The sequence below is a fragment of the Cnephaeus nilssonii genome, assembly GCF_951640355.1.
Source record: "Cnephaeus nilssonii genome assembly, chromosome: X".
Taxonomy (NCBI): Eukaryota; Metazoa; Chordata; class Mammalia; order Chiroptera; family Vespertilionidae; genus Cnephaeus; species Cnephaeus nilssonii.
Genome location: NC_137071.1, coordinates 51,702,945 through 51,722,452, shown reverse-complemented (window position 1 = coordinate 51,722,452; position 19,508 = coordinate 51,702,945). Strand labels below are relative to the sequence as shown.

Here is a 19,508-nt window from a genome sequence, read left to right as displayed (position 1 = left end):
CCTTCGGGGTATCTGGGAGAGTACACAGAAGCAGCTTCCATTCAGGAATTTGAGAGTGTGTGAAGCCCTAGCCATTTTGGCTCAGTAGAGAAAGCACACACAGGACGCAGCTCCACTTCAGGGAATTTGGCACGCTAGACACAGCTGCCTGGGATCCCTGACTCACAGCGCATTCACACTAAGAGCCAGTGACCCCAATTGTTGGTGCATGCACACACAGGGACCCTGATTCTCAACGAGAAGCCACAAGAGGCAATAGAGACTCTGACACTCGATTCCTGGTGCAGACACAAGGAAACTCTGACTCCTGGCACATGCTAAGGATCTCATTTTCGGCACATGCCAACAGTGTGGTGCACAAAGAGCCCCTGATTGTAAGTGTGCACACGAGACCACACGGAACACTGGGGACACTGACCCTGGGCAAGCCTAGTTCCCACCAACCAACGGCAGCCACACGTCCTAGTGTCAGAGCACTTCAGTGAAACTCGGGTGGAGCAAAGTCCCCACAACACATGGCCCAGGTCCACGCAAACTGAAGCTTGAGCTTTCTGGTGATAGTCAGAATGGGAAGAAGAAATAATTCACAGAGGAAATAAAATGAGGAGTCGCCAAGAAATGAAATTAGTGAATCTGAAGCTTGCAACGTGACCGAAAAAGAGTTCAGAGTAATGGTCGTGGAATTTATACATTGGATGGATGAGAAAATCAAAAACTTATGCAAGAATCAGGAAGAAATGAAAAGTGATATAGCTACAATCAAAAACACCATGGAATGTTTCAACAGTAGACTAGAAGAAGCAGAGGTCTGAATTAGTGAGTTAGAAGATCAGGTACAGAAACAAGCTCAATCTGAACAGCAATTGGAGAAATAAATTAAAAAGCAGGAGGAAAGCCTAAGGGAGCTTCAGGACAACATGAAATGAAGTAACATGCTTATAATAAGGCTGCCAAAAGGACAAGAAGAGCAGCAGGGATTAGAAAATCTATTTGAAGAAATAATGACAGAAAACTTCCCGGATATGGGAAAGATAAAAGTTACACAAGTACAGAGAGTCCCAAGCAGGATCAACCCCAAAAGACCCACACCAAGACATGTCATAATTTCAATGGCAAATATAAATGATAAAAGAGAGAATCTTAAAGGCGGCAAGAGAGAGACAGAGAGTTAGCTAAAAAGGAACACCCATCAGATTGTCAAATGATTACTCAACAGAAACACAACAAGCTAGAAGAGAATGGAAGGAGGTATACAAAGTGTTGCAAAGCAAAGGACTGAATCCAAGAATACTATATCCAGCAATGCTATCAATCAAAATTTAAGGAGAAATCAGGTGCTTCGAAGACAAAAAAAGGCTCAGGGAGTTTATCACCAGCAAACCAGCAATGCAAAAATGCTAAAGGGAATACTGTATAAAGAAGAAATAAACAGGTAAGAAGGAACACAGACACAAAAATAGATATGACTACAAACAAATACCTTTCAGTAATAACTGTAAATATAAATGGACTAAATGCTCCAATCAAAAGACATTGAGTGGCGGAATAGATAAAAAAAACATGACCCATATATATGCTGTCTAAAAGAGACCCACCTCAGAACAAGAGACTCACACAGATTGAAAGTGAAGGGATGGAAAAATATCTTTCAGGCAAATGGAAATGAAAAAAAAAAAAGCTGGGGTAGCAATACTTATATCTGACAAAACAGACCTCAAAGTAAATGCCATAAGAAGAGATAAGGAAAGCAACTTCATAATACTAAAGGGAGAAATCCAGCAACAAGAAATAATTCTGGTAAACATATACGCACCCAATATGGGAACACCCAAATACAAAAAAAAAAAAACCTCCTAGAGGATATCAAGGGAGAGATTAATAGCAGTACAATCATAGTAGGAGACTTTAATACCCCACTATCACCATTGGACAAATCCTCTAAACAAAAAATCAGCAAAGAAACATCAATGCTAAATTACTCACTAGACCAGATGAAATTAATTGACATCTTCAGAACATTTCACCCCAAAGCCACAGAATATACATTCTTCTCAAGTGCACATGGGTCATTTTCAAAGATAGACCATGTGCTGGGTCACAGGCAAAGTCTCTTCAAATTCAAGAAGATAGAAATTATATCAAGCATCTTCTCAGATCACAGTGGCATAAAACTGGAAATCAACTACAATAAACACTATCCAAAGAAATCAAACACATGGAGACTAAACAGCATGCTATTAAACAAGGACTGGGTCACCAGAGAGATCAAGGAAGAAATAAAAAACATCATGGCAACAAATGACAATGAAAACACAACAATCCAAATCTATGGGACACAGCGAAAGCAGTCTTGAGAGGGAAGTTCATAGCTCTACAAGCCTATTACAAAAAACAAGAAACAATGGTAATAAATTACCTAACCCTACAACTCAACTCAAAGAGTTAGAAAAAGAGCAGCAAGAAAAGCCCAGTGTAAGCAGAAGGAAGGAAATAACAAAGATCAGAGCGGAGATAAATGACATAAAGACCAAAGAAACAATACAAAAGATAAACAAAACCAAGAGTTGGTTCTTTGAAAGGATAAACAAGATTGATGAACCTCTAGCCAGGCTCACCAAGAAGCAAAGAGAGAGGACCCAAGTAAACAAAATCAGAAATGAAAGAGGTGAAAGAACAACAGACCCCGCTGTGATACAAAGGATTGTTACAAAATACTACAAACAACTCTATTCCAACAAACTGAACAACCTGGAGGAAATGGACATATTCCTATAAAAATATAACCTTCCAAAAATCAATCAGGAAGAATCTAAAAGCTCAATAGGCCAGTAACTATGGACGAAATTGAAGCAGTCATCAAAAAGCTTCTGGCAAACAAAAGCCCGGGGCCTGACAGCTTCACAGGAGAGTTTTACCAAACATTCAAGGAAGAACTAAAACCTATCCTCCTCAGACTATTCCAAAAAATCCAAGAGGAAGGAACACTTCCAAGCTCATTCTATGAAGCCAGCATCACCCTAATTCCAAAACCAGATAAAGACAACACAATGAAAGAGAATTATAGACCAATATCCCTCATGAACATAGATGCCAAAATCCTCAACAAAATTCTAGCAAATCGGCTCCAGCAGTACATCAGAATGACCATACACCATGACCAAAAAGGATTTTTTTGGAATGCAAGGATGGTACAATATCCACAAATCAATAAACGTGATACATCTCATAAACAAGTTGAGATATAAAAATCACATAGTCATATCAATTGATGCAGAGAAAGCCTCTGACAAAATCCAACACCCTTTTTTGATAAAAACTCTCAATAAGGTGGGAATAGAAGGCTCATACCTCAACACAATAAAAGCTATATATGATAAACCCACAGCAAACATCATACTCAATGGGCAAAAACTAAAAACATTTCCCCTAAGAACAGGAACAAGACAGGGATGCCCACTCTCACCACTCCTGTTTGACAGAGTACTGGAAGTATTAGCCATTGCAATTAGACAAGACGAAGAAATAAAAGGCATCCAAATTGGAAAAGAACAAGAAAGGTGTCTTTATTTGCAGACAACATGATATTGTACATAAATTAACCCAAAAGACTCTGTCAAAAAAACTAATACACTTAATAAATGAATTCAGCAATGTAGCAGGATACAAAATTAACACCAAGAAATCTATGGCCTTTCTATACCCCAATAGTGAACTTACAGAAAGAGAGACTAAAAAGGCAATCCCATTTACCCTCACACCAAAAAAATTAAGATACCTAGAAATAAACTTTACTAAGGAGGTAAAAGACCTATATGCGGAAAACTACAGGACACTGAAAAAACAGATAGAGGAAGACGTAAACAGATAGAAGAAGATACCATGTTCATGGATTGGTAGAATCAACATCATTAAAATGTCCATACTACCCAAAGCAATCTATAGATTCAATGCACTTCCCATTAAAATACTAATGGCATATTTCACAGACCTAGAAAGAACTCTCCAAAAATTCATCTGGAATAAAAAAAGACCCCAAATAGCCACAGCAATCCTGAGAAAGAAGAATAAAGTAGGAGGGATCTCCATTCCAGATTTCAAGCTGTATTACAAAGCGACTATTCTCAAAACAGCCTGGTACTGGCACAAGAACAGACATATAGATCAATGGAACAGAATAGAGAATCCAGATATTGACCCAAACCACTATGCTCAATTAATATTTGACAAAGGAGGCATGAACATACAATGGAGTCAAGACAGTCTCTTCAATAAATGGTGTTGGGAAAATTGGACAGATACATGCAAAAAAAAATGAAGCTAGATCACCAACTTACTCCATACACAAAAATAAACTCAAAATGGATCAAGGACTTATAAACATAAGACAGGAATCCATAAAAATACTAGAGGAATCCACAGGCAGCAAAATCTCAGACATATGCCAAAAGAACTTCTTCACTGATACTGCCCCTAGGGCAATGGAAGTTAAAGAGAAAATAAACAAATGGGAATATATCAAAATATAAAGCTTTTTTACAGCAAAAGAAACTATCAGCAAAACAACAAGAAAGCCCACTGTATGGGAGAACATATTTGCAAATGGTATCACTGATAAAGGTTTTATCCCCGGGATAAATCCTTGGTCATGGTGTATGGTCTTCTTGATATACTGCTGGATCCAATTTGCTAGAATTTTGTTGAGGATTTTGGGATCTATCTTCATGAGGGATATTGGCCCGTAATTCTCTTTCATTGCAATGTCTTTATCTGGTTTTGGTGTTATGGCGATGCTGGCTTCATAGAATGAGCTTGGAAGTGTTCCTTCTTCTTCAATTTTTTGTAGTAGTCTGAGGAGGATGGGTTTTAGTTCTTCTTTGAATGTTTGGTAAAACTCCCTTGTGAAGCTGTCTGGCACCAGGCTTTTGTTTGCTGGAAGCTTTTGGATGACTACTTCATTTTCTTCCATAGTTATTGGCATATTGAAATTTTTAGATACTTCCTGATTGAGTTTTGGAAGGTTGTATTTTTCTAGGAATACTAGCGTTCCTGTTGCAGGAAAAATCCTGCAATAGGGTTTCCTGCTGCACTCTACCCCACCCCACCTGCTCTCCTACCTTGTCCCCCGCCCCGCTTTCTCCACCAGCCCCCCAGCTTTTCTCCCTTCTCTGCCAGCCCACCCGCTCTCCTCCCTTCTCCCCTGGCCCCGTCTCCACTCCTCCCTTCTTCCCCGCCCCGCCTTCTCCACCAGCCTGCCTGCTTTTCTCCCTTTTCTGCCAGCCCGCCCGCTCTCCTAACTTCGGCCCTGACCCACCTCCGCTCCTCCCTTCTCCTCCCCCCGGCTTGCTTGCTTCTCTGCAGCTTTGCTCCCTTCTGCAACTCTTGGCTTCTTTCTACGCTGTCTTGATATGCAAATTAGCCGCCATCTTTGTTGGGGTAATTTGCATGCCCATCCTTATTGGTTGGTGTGTGTGGCTTGGCTGGTGGGCGTGGTTGGGCATAGCGAAGGTGTGGTCAATTAGCATATTTGTCTATTATTAGGTAGGATGTCCATTTCCCCCAGGTTGTCTAGTTTGTTAGTATAGAGTTGTTCATAGTATTTTTTTTAACATTCTTTTGAATTCTGTGGGGACTGCTGCTATTTAGCCTCTTTCATTTCGGATTTTGTGTCTTTGCATCCTCTCTCTTTCTTTCTTGGTGAGCCTGGCTAGAGGTTCATCAATCTTGTTTATCCATTCAAAGAACCAGCTCTTGGTTTCATTGATCTTTTGTATTTCTTTTTCAGTATCTATGTCATTTATTTCTGCTCTAATCTTTATTATCTCCTTCCCTCTGCTCACTCTGGGCTTTTCTTGTTGCTCCTCTTTCTAATTCTATAAGTTGTAGAGTTAGATGATTTACTACCATTTTTTTCTTGTTTTCTGAGGTAGGCCTGTAGAGCTATAAACTTCCCTCTCAGGACTGCTTTCATTGTGTCCCATGGATTTTGGGTTGTTGTTTTTTATCGTCATTAGTTTCCAGGATGTTTTTAATTACTTCTTTGATATCTTTGTTTAATAGCATGCTATTCAGATTCCAAGTGCTTGAATTTTTTTGATTGTTTTTATTGTAGTTTATTTGTAACTAGAGGCCTGATGCACAAAATTTGTGCAAGGGGTTCGGCCGTAGCAGCAGCCCCAGCTGCCTATTGGCCTCGCCCCCACCCTCCACCCACTGGTCTTTCCAGGATTCTGGAAGGTCATTGTGCCATCTGGTCTAATTAGCATATTAGCTCTTTATTATATAGGATATTATGCCATTGTGGTCTGAGAAGATGCTTGATATGAGTTCAATCTTCTTGAATTTGAAGAGACTTTGCCTGTGAACCAATATGTGGTCTATCTTTGAAACTGTCCCATGTGCACTGAAGAATGTATATTCTGTAGCTTTGGGGTGAAATGTTCTGAAGATGTCAATTAAGTCCATCTGATCTAGTGAGTCATTTAAGATTAATGTTTCTTTGCTAATTTTTTTTAGATGATTTATCCAGTGGTGTCACTGGGGGTAGTAAAGTCCCATACTATGACTGTATTGCTATTGATTTCTCCCTTGCTGTCTTCTAGAAATTGTTTTATGTATTTGGGTTCTCCTGTATTCGGTGCATATATGTTTACCAGAGTTATATCTTCTTGTTGAATTGCTCACTTTACTCTTATGTAGTGGCCTTTCTTATCTCTTGTTATGGCCTTAATTTGAGGTCTATTTTGTCAGATATAAGTATTGCAACCCCAGATTTTTTTCTCATTTCCTTTTGCCTGAAAATTTTTTTTCCATCCCTTCACTCTCAGTCTGTGGGAATCCTTTTTTCTGAGGTGGGTCTCTTCTATACACGAAATATATGGGTCATGTTTTCTTATCCATTCAGCTACCCTATGTCTTTTCATTGGCGCATTTAATCCATTTATGTGTAATGTTATTATTGATAAGTACTTGTTTGTCATCATTTTTTTCTTAATGTTTGTGTTTCTTCTGACCTTTCTCTTTCTTCTTTTTACAGCAGTCCCTTTAGCATTTCTTGCATTGCTGGCTTGGTGGTAATAAACTCTCTTATTCGTTTTTTGTCTCTGAAGCTCCTGAATCCACCTTCAATTTTTAATTATAGCCTTGCTGGGTATAGTATTCTTGCATTCAGTCCCTTGTTTTGCATCACTTTTTATATTTCATTCCATTCCCTTCTGGCCTGGTGTGTTTCTGTTGAGAAATATGTTGATATTCTAATAGGAGATCCCTTGTAGGTAACTTTCTGTCTCTCTTTCTGGCAGCCTTTAAGATTCTTACTTTGTTGTTGGTGTTTGCCAATTTAATTATGATGTGTCTTGGTATCAGTCTTTTGGAGTGCATCTGTTTTGGGGAAAGTATGTGCTTCTTGGTCTTGCATAAGTTTCCTTTTTCTTCCAATATCAGGGAAGTTTTCTGTCATTATTTCTTCAAACAGGTTTTCTATTCCTTGCTCAGTTTCCTCTCCTTCTGGTACCCCTATTATGTGAATGTTGTTTCATTTTGTGTTGTCCCAAAACTCCCTTAGGCTTTCCTCTTGCTTTTTAAATTTTCTTTCCAGTTGCGGCTGTCTTTGTGTGTTTTTTCCTACCTTGTCTTCTATTTCGCTGATGTGGATATCAGCCTCTTCTAGTCTACTCTTTAAGCCTTCCATTGTGTTCTTTATTGCAGCTATGTCGTTCTTCATTTCTTCTTGGTTCCCTTTCATGTTGGTGACATTGTCATTCAGCTCCTTATAATTCTCTTTGAGTTGTGTGTATTTGTCATTAAGTTGTGTGTATTTGTCATCCAGCCCTTTGAGCATCCTTATAACCATTACTCTGAATTCTTTCTCTGACAAGTTACTTACCTCAGTTTCATGTAATTCCCTTTCTGGTGATTCATCTTTTTCTTTCCTTTGGGGATTGCTTTTTTGTCTTCCCATGTATTGCTGTGATGTTTTAATTGTAGACCCTATTGCTTTGCTACCCAGGTTCTTTTGGGGATGGTGCCACTGGTGTGATCTCTCAGGTATCCTGGGTTTGGTTAACTAGTGTAGCTCCTTACTTGAGATATCTGACTTCTCTTGATGTTAGCCTACGAGCTGGAAAGGCGCAACTGTGGTGTCTAGAAGTCAGCTGCTGTGGAGGAGTTTGTCCCAATTTTTGCTGTCTTGCGCCCTTGGTTGAAATTGTGTATGCCCAGTTGGGACTCACAGTGGCACCTAGGATCTGTCTGTTTGAGGGTGGGGCTCAGGAGGCCTGTGCTCTGGAAAGGCGTGCTTGTGGTGTCCTGAGGTCTGTAGTCGTGGGGTGGGAAGCCTCAGTTTTTGCTGCTGCCCCTGTGGTTGGATACACGCATCCCCAGTAGTGGTTCACAGGGGCACCTGCAGTGTGTTTTCCAGCAGGGTGTACTGATGCATTCTGAAGGGCCCTGGCACTGAATCCACGAAATCCCGGTGTCTGTGGGCATGTATCCCATAAGAAGGAATTCAGAGTTTCTACAGTCCAGCAGTGTGCCCGTTTGTATATGTGCGCGCCCAGCGGGGGCTCACAGTGGAGCCCAAGGGTTGCCTTTGGAGTGGTGGGCTTGGGATGCCTGCACGCTGGACAAGTGTGCAACTATGGTGTCCAGAATTCTGCAGCTGTGGGGTGGGAAGACAGTTTTTGCTGCTGCACCTGTAGTTGGATACGTGAGTTTCCAGTGGCAACTCACAGGGGATCCCGCGGTGTGTTTGCCAGTGCGGTTCACTGAAGCACTCTGAAGGGCCCTGGCACTGAAGTCGTGCAAATGAGGGTCTATGGGCAGGTATCCAGGATGAGTGAATTCAGAATTTCTACTGCCAGGGAAGTGTGTCCCTGTTGTCCAAGTTGCACCCAGCGGGGTCTCACAGCGGCTCCCAAGAGCAGTCAGTGGATTGATGGGCTCAGGGGACCTACTTGCTGGAAATGCATGACTGTGGCAGTGTGTTTGCTGGTGCAGAGCTCTGACACACACTGAGGGGCCCTGGTGCTGAAGTTGTACAGCTGAGGTGTCTGTGGGCAGTTATTCAGGAAGAGGGAATTCAGAATTTCTACTGCAGGGCAGTGCATTCTTGTCTGTACAAAATCTCACCCAGCAGGGGATCACAGTGGCTCCCAAGAGTGGCTTGTGGAGTGGTGTGCTCTGGAGGCCCACGCGCTGTGGTGTCCGGAGGTCTGTAGCTGGGGAGGGGGAAAATCTCAGTTACTGCTGCGGGAGCAGTGCACCTTTGGAGGTGGAGGTCCCAGGGTCTGCAGGTCTGTGGGTGGGGCAGCAGGATTTTTGCTGGAGTGGGTGCAGATCTCGTGTAGTGTCCTAGGCCTGTCTGGGTGGTTGGGTCCACCCTATGTGTTTTGACTGAAGCATTAAATCCATTTACATTTAAGGTTATTATTATTATTTTTAAAAATATATTTTTATTGATTCAAAGAGGAAGGGAGAGGGAGAGAGATATAGAAACTTCAATGATACGAGAGGATTATTGATTGGTTGCCTCCTGCACACCCCCTACTGGGGATCAAGCCTGCAACCCAGACATGCGCCCTTGGCTGGAATCGAACCTGGGACCCTTCTGTCCCCAGGCCAAAACATTATCTATGGAGCCAAACCAGCTAGGGCTAAGGTTATTATAATAGGTATTTATTTGTTGTCATTTTCATTTTCTTTATGCCTATGATCCTCTCTCTCTCCTTTTCTTTTTCTTAAAGCAGTTCCTGTAACATTTCTTGCATTGGTGGTAATGTACTCCTTTAACCTTTTTCTTTTTTGGTCTGGAAAGCTTTTTATTTCACCTTCAATTTTAAATAATAACCTCACTGGCTACAGTAGTCTTGGATTTATGGCCTTGCTTTTCATTACTTTGCATACTTTATGATACTCCTTTCAGTCCTGAAGTATTTCTATTGAAAAATCAGCTGACATTTTAATGGGAATTCCTTTTTAGGTAATTTTCTGTCTCTCTCGTGCTAAATTTAATATCCTTTCTTTGTATTTAATATTTTCCATTTTAATTATGATGTGTTTATTTGTGGGTCTCTTTGGGTTCATCTTGATTACAACTCTCTGTGCCTACTGAACTTGTGTTACATTTTACTTCACCAGGTTGGGAAAGTTTTCTGTCACTATTTCTTTAAATAGCTTCCCTGTTCCTTGCTCACCCTCTTCCCCTTCTGCTATTCCCACAATGCAGATGTCGTTACATTTCATGTTGTCCAAGCACTCCCTTAAACTATCTTCCTGCCTTCTAAGTCTTTTTCCTATTTGCTGCTCTAATTGGGTATTTATTTCTACCTTGACTTCCAAATTACTGATTTGATCCTCTGCTTATCCAGTCTACTTTTTATCCCTTACAGTGTGTTCTTTGGTGTCAGATATATCATTCTTCATTTCTGTCGGGCTCTTGTTCATGGCTTTGATTTCCCTTTTCAAGCTGCTGTAATTTATACTAAGTTCCTTAAACATCTATGTAACCATTGCTTTGAACTCTATGTCTGATAGGTTGCTTGTCTCCATCTCATTTAGTTCTTTTTCTGGAAATTCCTTCTTTTTTCTCCTTTGGGTGTTGTTTCTTTGACTCCCTATTTTAGCTGTCTCTTTGTATTTCCTTCTATGTATTAAATAGAATTGTTATGCCTCCCATTCTTTGTGGAATGGCCTTACGTAGAAAAGTGTCTTGAGGGGTCCAGTGGTGTCGTATCTTTGTCCAGCTGAACTGGATGCTTTAGGAATGATCTTTGTGTGCATTGTTTGTGCTTTGCTATTATAATTATTGATGTCCCATTTGTAGGATCTCCCCTCTGACTTGCTGCCAGTGAGATTCAATACCAATGTGGTCATGCCAGCTGTTATACAGGTGCTTTGGGTCTGCTGTTTTTGGGGCTCACTGGATTTTGCGCTAATATTGAATTTAGTCCCTTGGTGTGTCTATCCTGGGCCTCCTGGGAGCTTCTGTAATGCAGGTCAATGTGAGTCCCTTTCTCTTTCTGGCCCTGGGTGACCTGCTTGAGGTCCCCTAGTAGTCCAGTGGTCAGGAAATGTCTTGTGTGTCATACCTTGATTAACAGTTCTGAGCTATACTTTTCCCCCCCATAAAGCTGATCCTTCAGGTGTCAGTTGCAGGCACTTGGTGTCCCATTGGCTTTTGCCTCCCTGAGCAGTCCAGGATGGTTTCTGTGGTGGGGACCAAACTGCTGTTTCTGACTAATTAGCTCAGGCAAAGACTCAAAGCCCCCAGAGACCTGCCTCTGGCTGCAGACTGATTGGATTCAGTCTGGAATAGCCTCAATCAGTCGTCCACTGGTTGGGTGAGAGATTTTTCAACAGGTTAGGGCAATTGTTTCTGCCTGGAGGCTAATTGTTATTCTCAGTCTCTTAATCTACCTCAGAAACTCCACAGGGTGGAGCAAGGGATTTTTCCAATAGTGTGGTCAACTGTCTTCCTCCCAGGCCAAAACTGCACAATAGCAAAGCTTTGCCTGAGATAGATGCCCTCTGTAGCATGAGGGAATGACTCAGCACAGGAAACTGGGATGTCTGCCTTCCAAGTTCTAACCCCAGATCTCCCAGCCCTGGCTTATGTTTATACAATTCCAGGTCACTTTGCCCTGCCAGAGCCCAAGGTGAGTGTTGTGCATTTACCCTTTAAGAGGGTGCTTGCACTTCCAGCCATTTCTTCCTGGCAGACAGCAATCTTGCTGGTTTTCACAGCCAGATGTTACATGGGCACCTTTTTCAGTTCTGGTGATCTCTGCTGGGGGTGGGGAGGCAGCTTGGGGATTAGACCCCAGAGTTCTCAGTGGCAACCCTCTACAGCTGAGATATCTCTCCAGAATTTCAGCTGTTGTCTGTGGAAGCCTGGCCAGCCCTTTCACGCCTCCACCTTTCCTACCAGTCTCTATGTGGTCTCCACTTTCTGTCCTTGGTTGTCTCCAGCTAGTCTTCAGTTGATTATTCAGGGTGGGTTTTTTTGTTTTGTTTTGTTTTAGTTATGATCACAAATTGGTCCTGGGAGCATGTCTGTGAGCTTGCACTTACTCTGCCTCCACTTTTAATTGCTATTATTTATTTTTCAATAATAAATGATATTTAGAAAATAGTCTCATCTTTACCCTAGCCTCCATTCATTTCATTCTTATACTCCCATGGAAGTTATCACTTGTATTAGTTTCATGTGTATCCTTCTAGAATTACTTCTTATAATTCTTAATATGCTTATTTCTCCCCTTTATTATACACACTATACACAGTGATTTGAACTTGGCTTTTCTCAATTACAATATGAGAAAAATTAACACTAAAATAGCATATTAAAGCTCTTTTGACAATGAAATGATTTTAAAGTATTACCAAAATCTATACTGAGAAATAGCATTATTCTAATAGTAAAATTAAATAGAATGATATTAAATTACAGGTTTCTACAAAAAGTAAACTTATTTTTAACCCTAAATCAACATTTTGGCTCCCAATTACTCAGTTATTAACCACTTGGAAATTATTAAGTATTTTGTAATATAACAGCTTTCCTCTTTCTTCATTTACATTTCTCAAGTAACAAAAATGTATAAATAATCTTTTGCCTTAGTCAGAGACTTACTCTTTGGGCTGAGAAGTTAGCATTACTGCTGTAAGGAAGTCTCTGATTAATCCTCAATGTATTGTTTCACAGTACTAATTTAATGTCCATGTAACTCTAGATAAAGTTTTATATTGTTAACTTATTACTTACTATTCTCTTGGGAACTGAAGTCTTTGATTTGACATTGCATTTGACTTTTATGTAGTAATTGATATGCACCAATGTTTATAGGTTTTTTCCCTTCCTTCCCGACCTCATTCCAGAATCCATCAATGATGTATTGGAATCTACTCCAAATCCAACTATAATGAGTAAATTTTACTTATATACTTATCACTCCCCTATTCAACATGAGTATCAGATTCATTTTGCTAAACTAATTCCAAAGAGTTAAAGTACATGAACCTCAACTAATTTCAAAATTCTTTGTATTTCTGCATGTATTGAATATTTTTTACAATTTAAGAAATGATTTCTTTTGAAGATTAAAAAGGCAAATATGTGAAGGAACCAAACTGTAAATAAGATATTTGGGAGGAGAAGATTGGAAGTTTTTTCACTCAGTTGTCAACCCTCTTCCCCTCTGACAGCTGTCAGTCTGTTCTCTGTAGCTATGAATATGTTTCTATTTTGTTTGTTAGTTTATTTTGTTCACCAGATTTCATATATAAATGAAATAATAGTGGGATGGGTGAAAAAGGTGAAGGGATTAAGCAAAGGAAAAAAAACCCTCATATACACAGATAACAGTATGGTGATTACCAGAAGGAAAGGGAGGTAAGGGAAGGTAGAAGAGGGTAAAGGGGGGATAAATGGTAATAGAAGGAGACTTGAGTTGGTGAACACACAATACAATATACAGATGATGTGTTATAGAATGATACCCCTGAAACCTATATAATTTTATTAATCAATGTCACCCCAATAAAATCAATTTAAAAAAAAAGACTGGAAGCTTAGTTACATTAAATTAAAAAAATATTTTTTCTGTATTATACTTTCTGTACATATTTTTTAAAAAAAAAACACAAAAAACTATGAATCAGAATAGCCACATTTGCAACACTTTCTTTTATTGGTAAATATTTTTATATAGTTAGAACATGATCCTAAGCCTAATGTGGGCTTGATTCTGGAAAGTAAGTATTTTCACAATTGCCTAAATGCACAGAAACTCTTTTGAAAATAGACATTCAATAAAGTCTTATTTTGCATGGTCACACACTGATACTTAGATGTTCCAGTATCTAATATGGCCACAGTAGTGTTGATAACCATAGTAATTTTTTTCCATCTTTGGAAACCTACTTAGGAACACCATACCCAAAGATCTCAAGCTGCCATGTGTGAATAAACATCCCCCTCTGTTTTAAACCTAAACTAGTGGCCCGGTGCACAAAATTCATGCACGGGGGGGGGGGGGTCCCTCAGCCTGGCCTGCATCCTCTCTAATCTGGGACCCCTGTGGGATCGGGCCTAAACCTGCAGTTGGACAAACCCCTCACAATGTGGGACTACTGGCTCCTAACCGCTCACCTGCTTGCTTGCTTGATCTCCCCTAACCACTCTGCCTGCTGGCCTGCTTGCCCCCAACTACATGCCCCCGTCAGCCTGATCACCCCAAACTGCCCTCCCCTCCTGACCTGATCACCCATAACCGCTCTGCCTCAGCCCCGCCACCATGGCTTTGTCCAGAAGGACATCTGGAAGGTCTCATGGTCTAATTAGCATATTACCCTTTTATTAATATAGATAGGATATGACATACTGCCATAACTATAACATATCTACCAGTATTACTCTATGAGAATACATACTTCATCCAATAGGTTGGCATCTAATACATTACATTGTATATGTTGTAAGTAGTAGGAAATAGTGTATTCGTAGCAATAATATATACCCTGTGACTTCCCTTCCTGATCTGGGAATGGTTCCCCAGTTGTTTTGATGTTTCCTGGCCCCTAATGTATTTTTTTTTTTTGTCATTCAGTATAACTTCACTTACTATTTATTGCACATGATTTGAGGTCTTTAATTTCTAACCACCAAAGATTCAAAGGACAATTTTTTCCATGAAGTTTAACATTAACATTAGTGAATTCGTGTATTCATGTGTTTTTATTGTAAACATCTGAATTATTCACATTGTTATAGATCCTGAACTCATAAGCGTGGACCATGCACAGGCTGGCAGCAAGCCAGGAAGCCACTCTGCAAGCAAACAGATACTCTGCATAAGGAGAAAAGTCATAGCATAACATTTAATGTCCAACCTGAGTCACCTCAGAATGTTATATATATTGACTTCTTAATTCATATAGTATTGGGAACTCAACTGCTTGGTTGGTGGCGGGGTAGACCTGGTTTTGGGAGGATTGTTCCTGAAATAATTAAGGAAAGGAGGGCTCAATCTTTCTTCTTGGTTGCTTGCTCCTCCCCAGCACCTTCATCTTTCTTTTCGTCCTCAGCTTCTTGGGCATCTTCTCCTTCACCTTCACCTCCTTCTTCCTCCTTTGCATCCTCAAATTCTTCCTTGGCACCTTCTTCCTCTTCCTCTCCTTCCTCTTCCTCAGCCTATTCCTTCTCCTTTCCCTCCTCTTCAGCTTCTCCTTCAGAAGGGGGTTCATCCTTAGCTTCCTCGGCTTTTGCAGCCTCAATGGTCTCCTCCACCACGATCTGCTCCTCCTGGACGTGGCTGGTGTATTAAGAAGGGAAGGAGTGAGCAGACATCAAGTAGGAGCTATTCTGTAAACCACTGTAGGCAGATCACCAAAGACCTGGGAACTCTGGTAGTAGCCGCTGGCTACGCTTCCCACACTGGTGAAACTGAGCTGGGTCTCCTCACTTTCCAAGAGTTTCCTGTAAGCTGCAATGTCAATATCCAAAACTATCTTCACATTGAAGAGGTCCTGGTATTCTTTTAAGTATCCTGCCATTTCACTCTTTGTGGTTCTCAACTCATTTTCTAATTTGTTGATTGTGTCCTGCATAGCACTAACATTGGAGTTCTGCTTATCTTCCAGCTCTTGCAGCTGCTTTCCCAGCGCTTTGTTCATGCCCCAGCTTGCTTCAATCTCCAGGGTCTTGGCCTTGAGCAGTCACTGGCCCGCACCACGTAGGTGCTCTTGGCAGTGCTCTCTATCAGCATGGTGAAGCAGCTCTTGTACCATTCTTCGGCATTCTGCATGTTCTTGGCAGCCAGCTTCTCATACTGGGTGCACATGTCCTTGAGCATAGTGGAGAGGTTGGACTTTGAGAACACGTCCATCTCCATGGAGATCTGAGCATACTGGACATGCACTTTCTTCAGAAAGGCGATTTCGTCCATCAGGCTTTCGATGCACTTTTCCAGCTCAGTGCTGGCAAGAGCCACCTCATCTGCACCTTTGCTCACCTCTATCAGCCAGCCCTCTGCATCCTCATGGTTCAGCACTTCTTCCTGGTAGCTCGCCTGCAGGTTGTTCCCAGCCACTTCAGAGCCCTGGTGCCTCCTAACTGCCCACTTCCCTCTCCTCTCCAGGGACAGGGCGCGGTGGGGCAGGGCACAGGCATCGCATTTTCATTAAAATGTTCAACCTTGGCCTGCTCCACTGGTGGCCTCAGTTGGCCTGGGGGCAGACAGTGACCCTAAAGACCCTGGCCACCCCCGCCTACGGAGCCCACAGGCAAAGTCAGGCACTGACCACGCTACCTGCCCAGTCCCGATTGCACCCTGGACCCCGCAGATGACATCAGGTGCTATCCATGCCGCCTGCCCAGTCCCGATAGTACCCTGGACCCCACGGGCAGCGTCATGCGCTGTCCATGCCACTTGCCAGGTCCTGATCTCCCCCTGGACCCCGTGAGCAGCGTCAGGCAATGCCTGCTGGAACTGCCCGGTTCCGATCGAAGACTGGACTCTGCAGGTGACGTCAGGCGCTATCTGCCGGGCCAGCCCAGTCCCGATCACCGCCTGGACCCTGCGGGTAACTTCAGGCACTGCCCATGCTACCTGCCTGGTCCCAATGGCACCCTGGACCCCGCGGGCAGCGTCAGGCTCTGTCCATGCTGCCTGCCCAGTCTTGATCGCCGCCTGGACCCCACGGGTAGCATCAGGTGCTGTCCATGCCGCCTGCCCAGTTCCGATTGCCCCCTGGACCCCACGGGCAGCATCAGGTGCTGTCTATGTCACTTGCCACGTCCCGATCGCCACCTGGACCCCCTGAGCAGCATCAGGCGCTGCCTGCTGGAAGTGCCCGGTCCCGATTGAAGCCTGGACTCCACCGGGCAATGTCAGGCACTATTTGCCGGGCCAGCCCAGTCCTGATCGCCGCCTGGACCCCGCGGGTAGCATCAGGCACTGTCCATGCCACTTGCCAGGTTCCGATTGCAGCCTGGACCCCGCAGGTGACATCAGGCGCTCTTCATGCTGCCTGCCAGGTCCTGGTCGCCCCCTGAACCCCACAGGCTGCATCAGGCGCTGTCCATGCCTCTTGCCAGGTCCCGATCGCCGCCGGGACCCCACGGGCAGTGTTAAGTGCTGTCCATACTGCCTGCCCGGTCCCAATCGCCGCCGGGACCCTGCGGGCAGAGTCAGGTGCTGCCCATGCCACTTGCCAGGTCCCGATTGCCCCCTGGACGCTGTGAGCAGCGTCAGGCGCTGCCTGCTGAAACTGCCCAGTCCTGATTGAAGCCTGGACCTTGCAGGTAAAGTCAGGCACTGTTCATGCCACCTGCCTGGTCCCAATCGCCGCCTGGACCCCGTGGGTGACATCAGGCACTGTCCATGCTGCCTGCCCGTCCCGATCACCCCCTGGACCCCGCAGGCAGCGTCAGGTGCTGTCCATGCCGCCATGCTTGGTCCCTATGGCTTCCCGGTCCCGCGGGTGACATCAGGCGCTGTCCGCTGGGCCTGCCCGGTCCCGATTACCGCCTGGACCTCGCGGACAAGTCAGGTGCTGCCTGCCGGTCACTATCATGGCCTGGACCTTGTGGTTGACATCAGGCGCTGCCCACCAGGCCTGCTGGGTCCATGGCGGCCTGGACCTTGTGGGCTAAGTCAGGCAGTGCCAGCTTGCCTCCCTTCTCCACCGGCCCCGCCTGCTTGCCTCCCTTCTCCCTGCCCTGCCTGCTTGTTTCTCCGCAGCTTTGCTCCCTTCTGCAGCGCTTGGCTTCTTTCTATGCTGTCTTGATATGCAAATTAACTGCCATCTTGGTTCGGTTAATTTGCATATTTGTCCTGATTGGCTGGTGGGCATAGCTTGGGTGTAGCGAAGGTGTGGTCAGTTTGCATATTACTCTTTTATTAGGTAGGATGCTGTACATCTATTTTTGATTATATATTGTTTGTGTATTTATGCTTTGATTCATAGTAACTTCTCATGTTATGGAATTGATTTGCATTGATAAAAATCACCTATAAATAAAAAGAAGTGCCTGAAAGTGTGGTAGGCAGTTAGATAGACATGAGCAGAGCAAGGATGATGGGCTAGGTACAAGTCATCAGGGTGGAAAGCCCCAGGTGCCTAGCAAAGGACAATTGTAGGGTGGGACCTCACCCCCAGGGTGTTTTTTCCTTCCTTAGCATATCACTGGTCAAGTGGTTTGGACTCCCTGACCTTTCCTCCATAGAGATAACATTTAGACCTCAGTTGTGTTTCAGCTCCAGGCCCAGAAAAGCAACAAAACCAGACCAGTGACCCCATGGCTGACCTCAGGACAAGCTGCATTGGATAATGACCCCCTGCCCTGGCATTGACCAATCAATCAGTGGAGACTTAGACCCTGAAAGGACACACCTGGAAAGATGCTGAATATTCTATTAAGATCTTCCCATAGGACCTCCCCCCAAATCTTCACCCTTAAAACCCTTAAGATGGAGGACCCAGCATACTCTCCCTTCTTCCTCCCCACCTCCCAAAAGTACACCAGCACCCTTCCCTTTACTTTCTCCCTCTCTTCCCCTTCCCTTCCCCACTACACATGTTCCATTTCCTTCTTTATTCCCAAGATCCAAGGGCCCTTGCTTTACCTCTATAACTTGTTTCTTACGCCCAGTTATTCTAGGAATTATTTTTTCTACCTCCATAATTTACCAAATAAATGTTCACTGACAGTTTGAATCTTGGCTCTGAATTCTTTCCTAGCCATAACTCAAGTACCAAGGTTGTTGACCCCAGGTCAGTTCTGACCCCACCAGACTAACACCCAGTATCGTTCCTACCGCCTACAACAAAAACAAACAAACAAACAAACAAACAAACAAAAAAAACACATGTGAAATTACTGACCTAAATGAAAACAGTTATAGCTACCAGGGCTGAGGAAAACAGCAAAACTGTAAAAACTAAACAAATAAGTAAATGGTGGCTGGCATTAACGGACAATGAACAAAATAACTGGTCATAGGCATAGCCTTCAGTCACTAATGACACAGCCTCCAAGTACCCTGGCCTCTTATTAGATTTCATTACAAGTGAGTCAAACATTTTTCATAACACTAAATACATCATAAAACAATGTTTTTAGAATTGAAAAGTTCAAAGCAAGCTCTCACTTACCTTCCCTGTTAGAACTGAGGGAAATTCAGTATCAAACTTGTTGCTCAAGCCAAACCTTAAAAACAAAGACAGAACAAAATATATTCTACCCAGCATATTTAACTCTCTCTCATTAAAAAAAAAGCCATGCATTTTCTTTTGATGTTGTGATTTTAAAACATGTCTTAAAAATAATTTTATATTTATAGAAAATATTTGACTATTAATAAAATAAACTAACTAGATCCATGATATGGGATTAAAAATAATGATTTAGAGAAACACTGATAAAGAGGTGTAAATATAATTTTTTACTGGAATGGTTCTGTTAAAACCCATTTTAGCCTAGCTGGTGTGGCTTAGTGGTTGAGCATCGA

General features: G+C 42.8%; 1 protein-coding gene across 1 annotated transcript in view; it reads right to left on the bottom strand.

Annotated features, from left to right (window-relative positions):
* The window catches only part of CHIC1 (cysteine rich hydrophobic domain 1), a 171,716-nt gene that overhangs the window by 133,928 nt on the left and 18,280 nt on the right, over positions 1–19,508 (bottom strand). Inside the window, exon 2 of the mRNA XM_079764333.1 lies at positions 19,153–19,207. Coding sequence (XP_079620459.1) covers positions 19,153–19,207 — 55 coding nt within the window. The remainder of the gene's footprint in view (positions 1–19,152; positions 19,208–19,508) is intronic.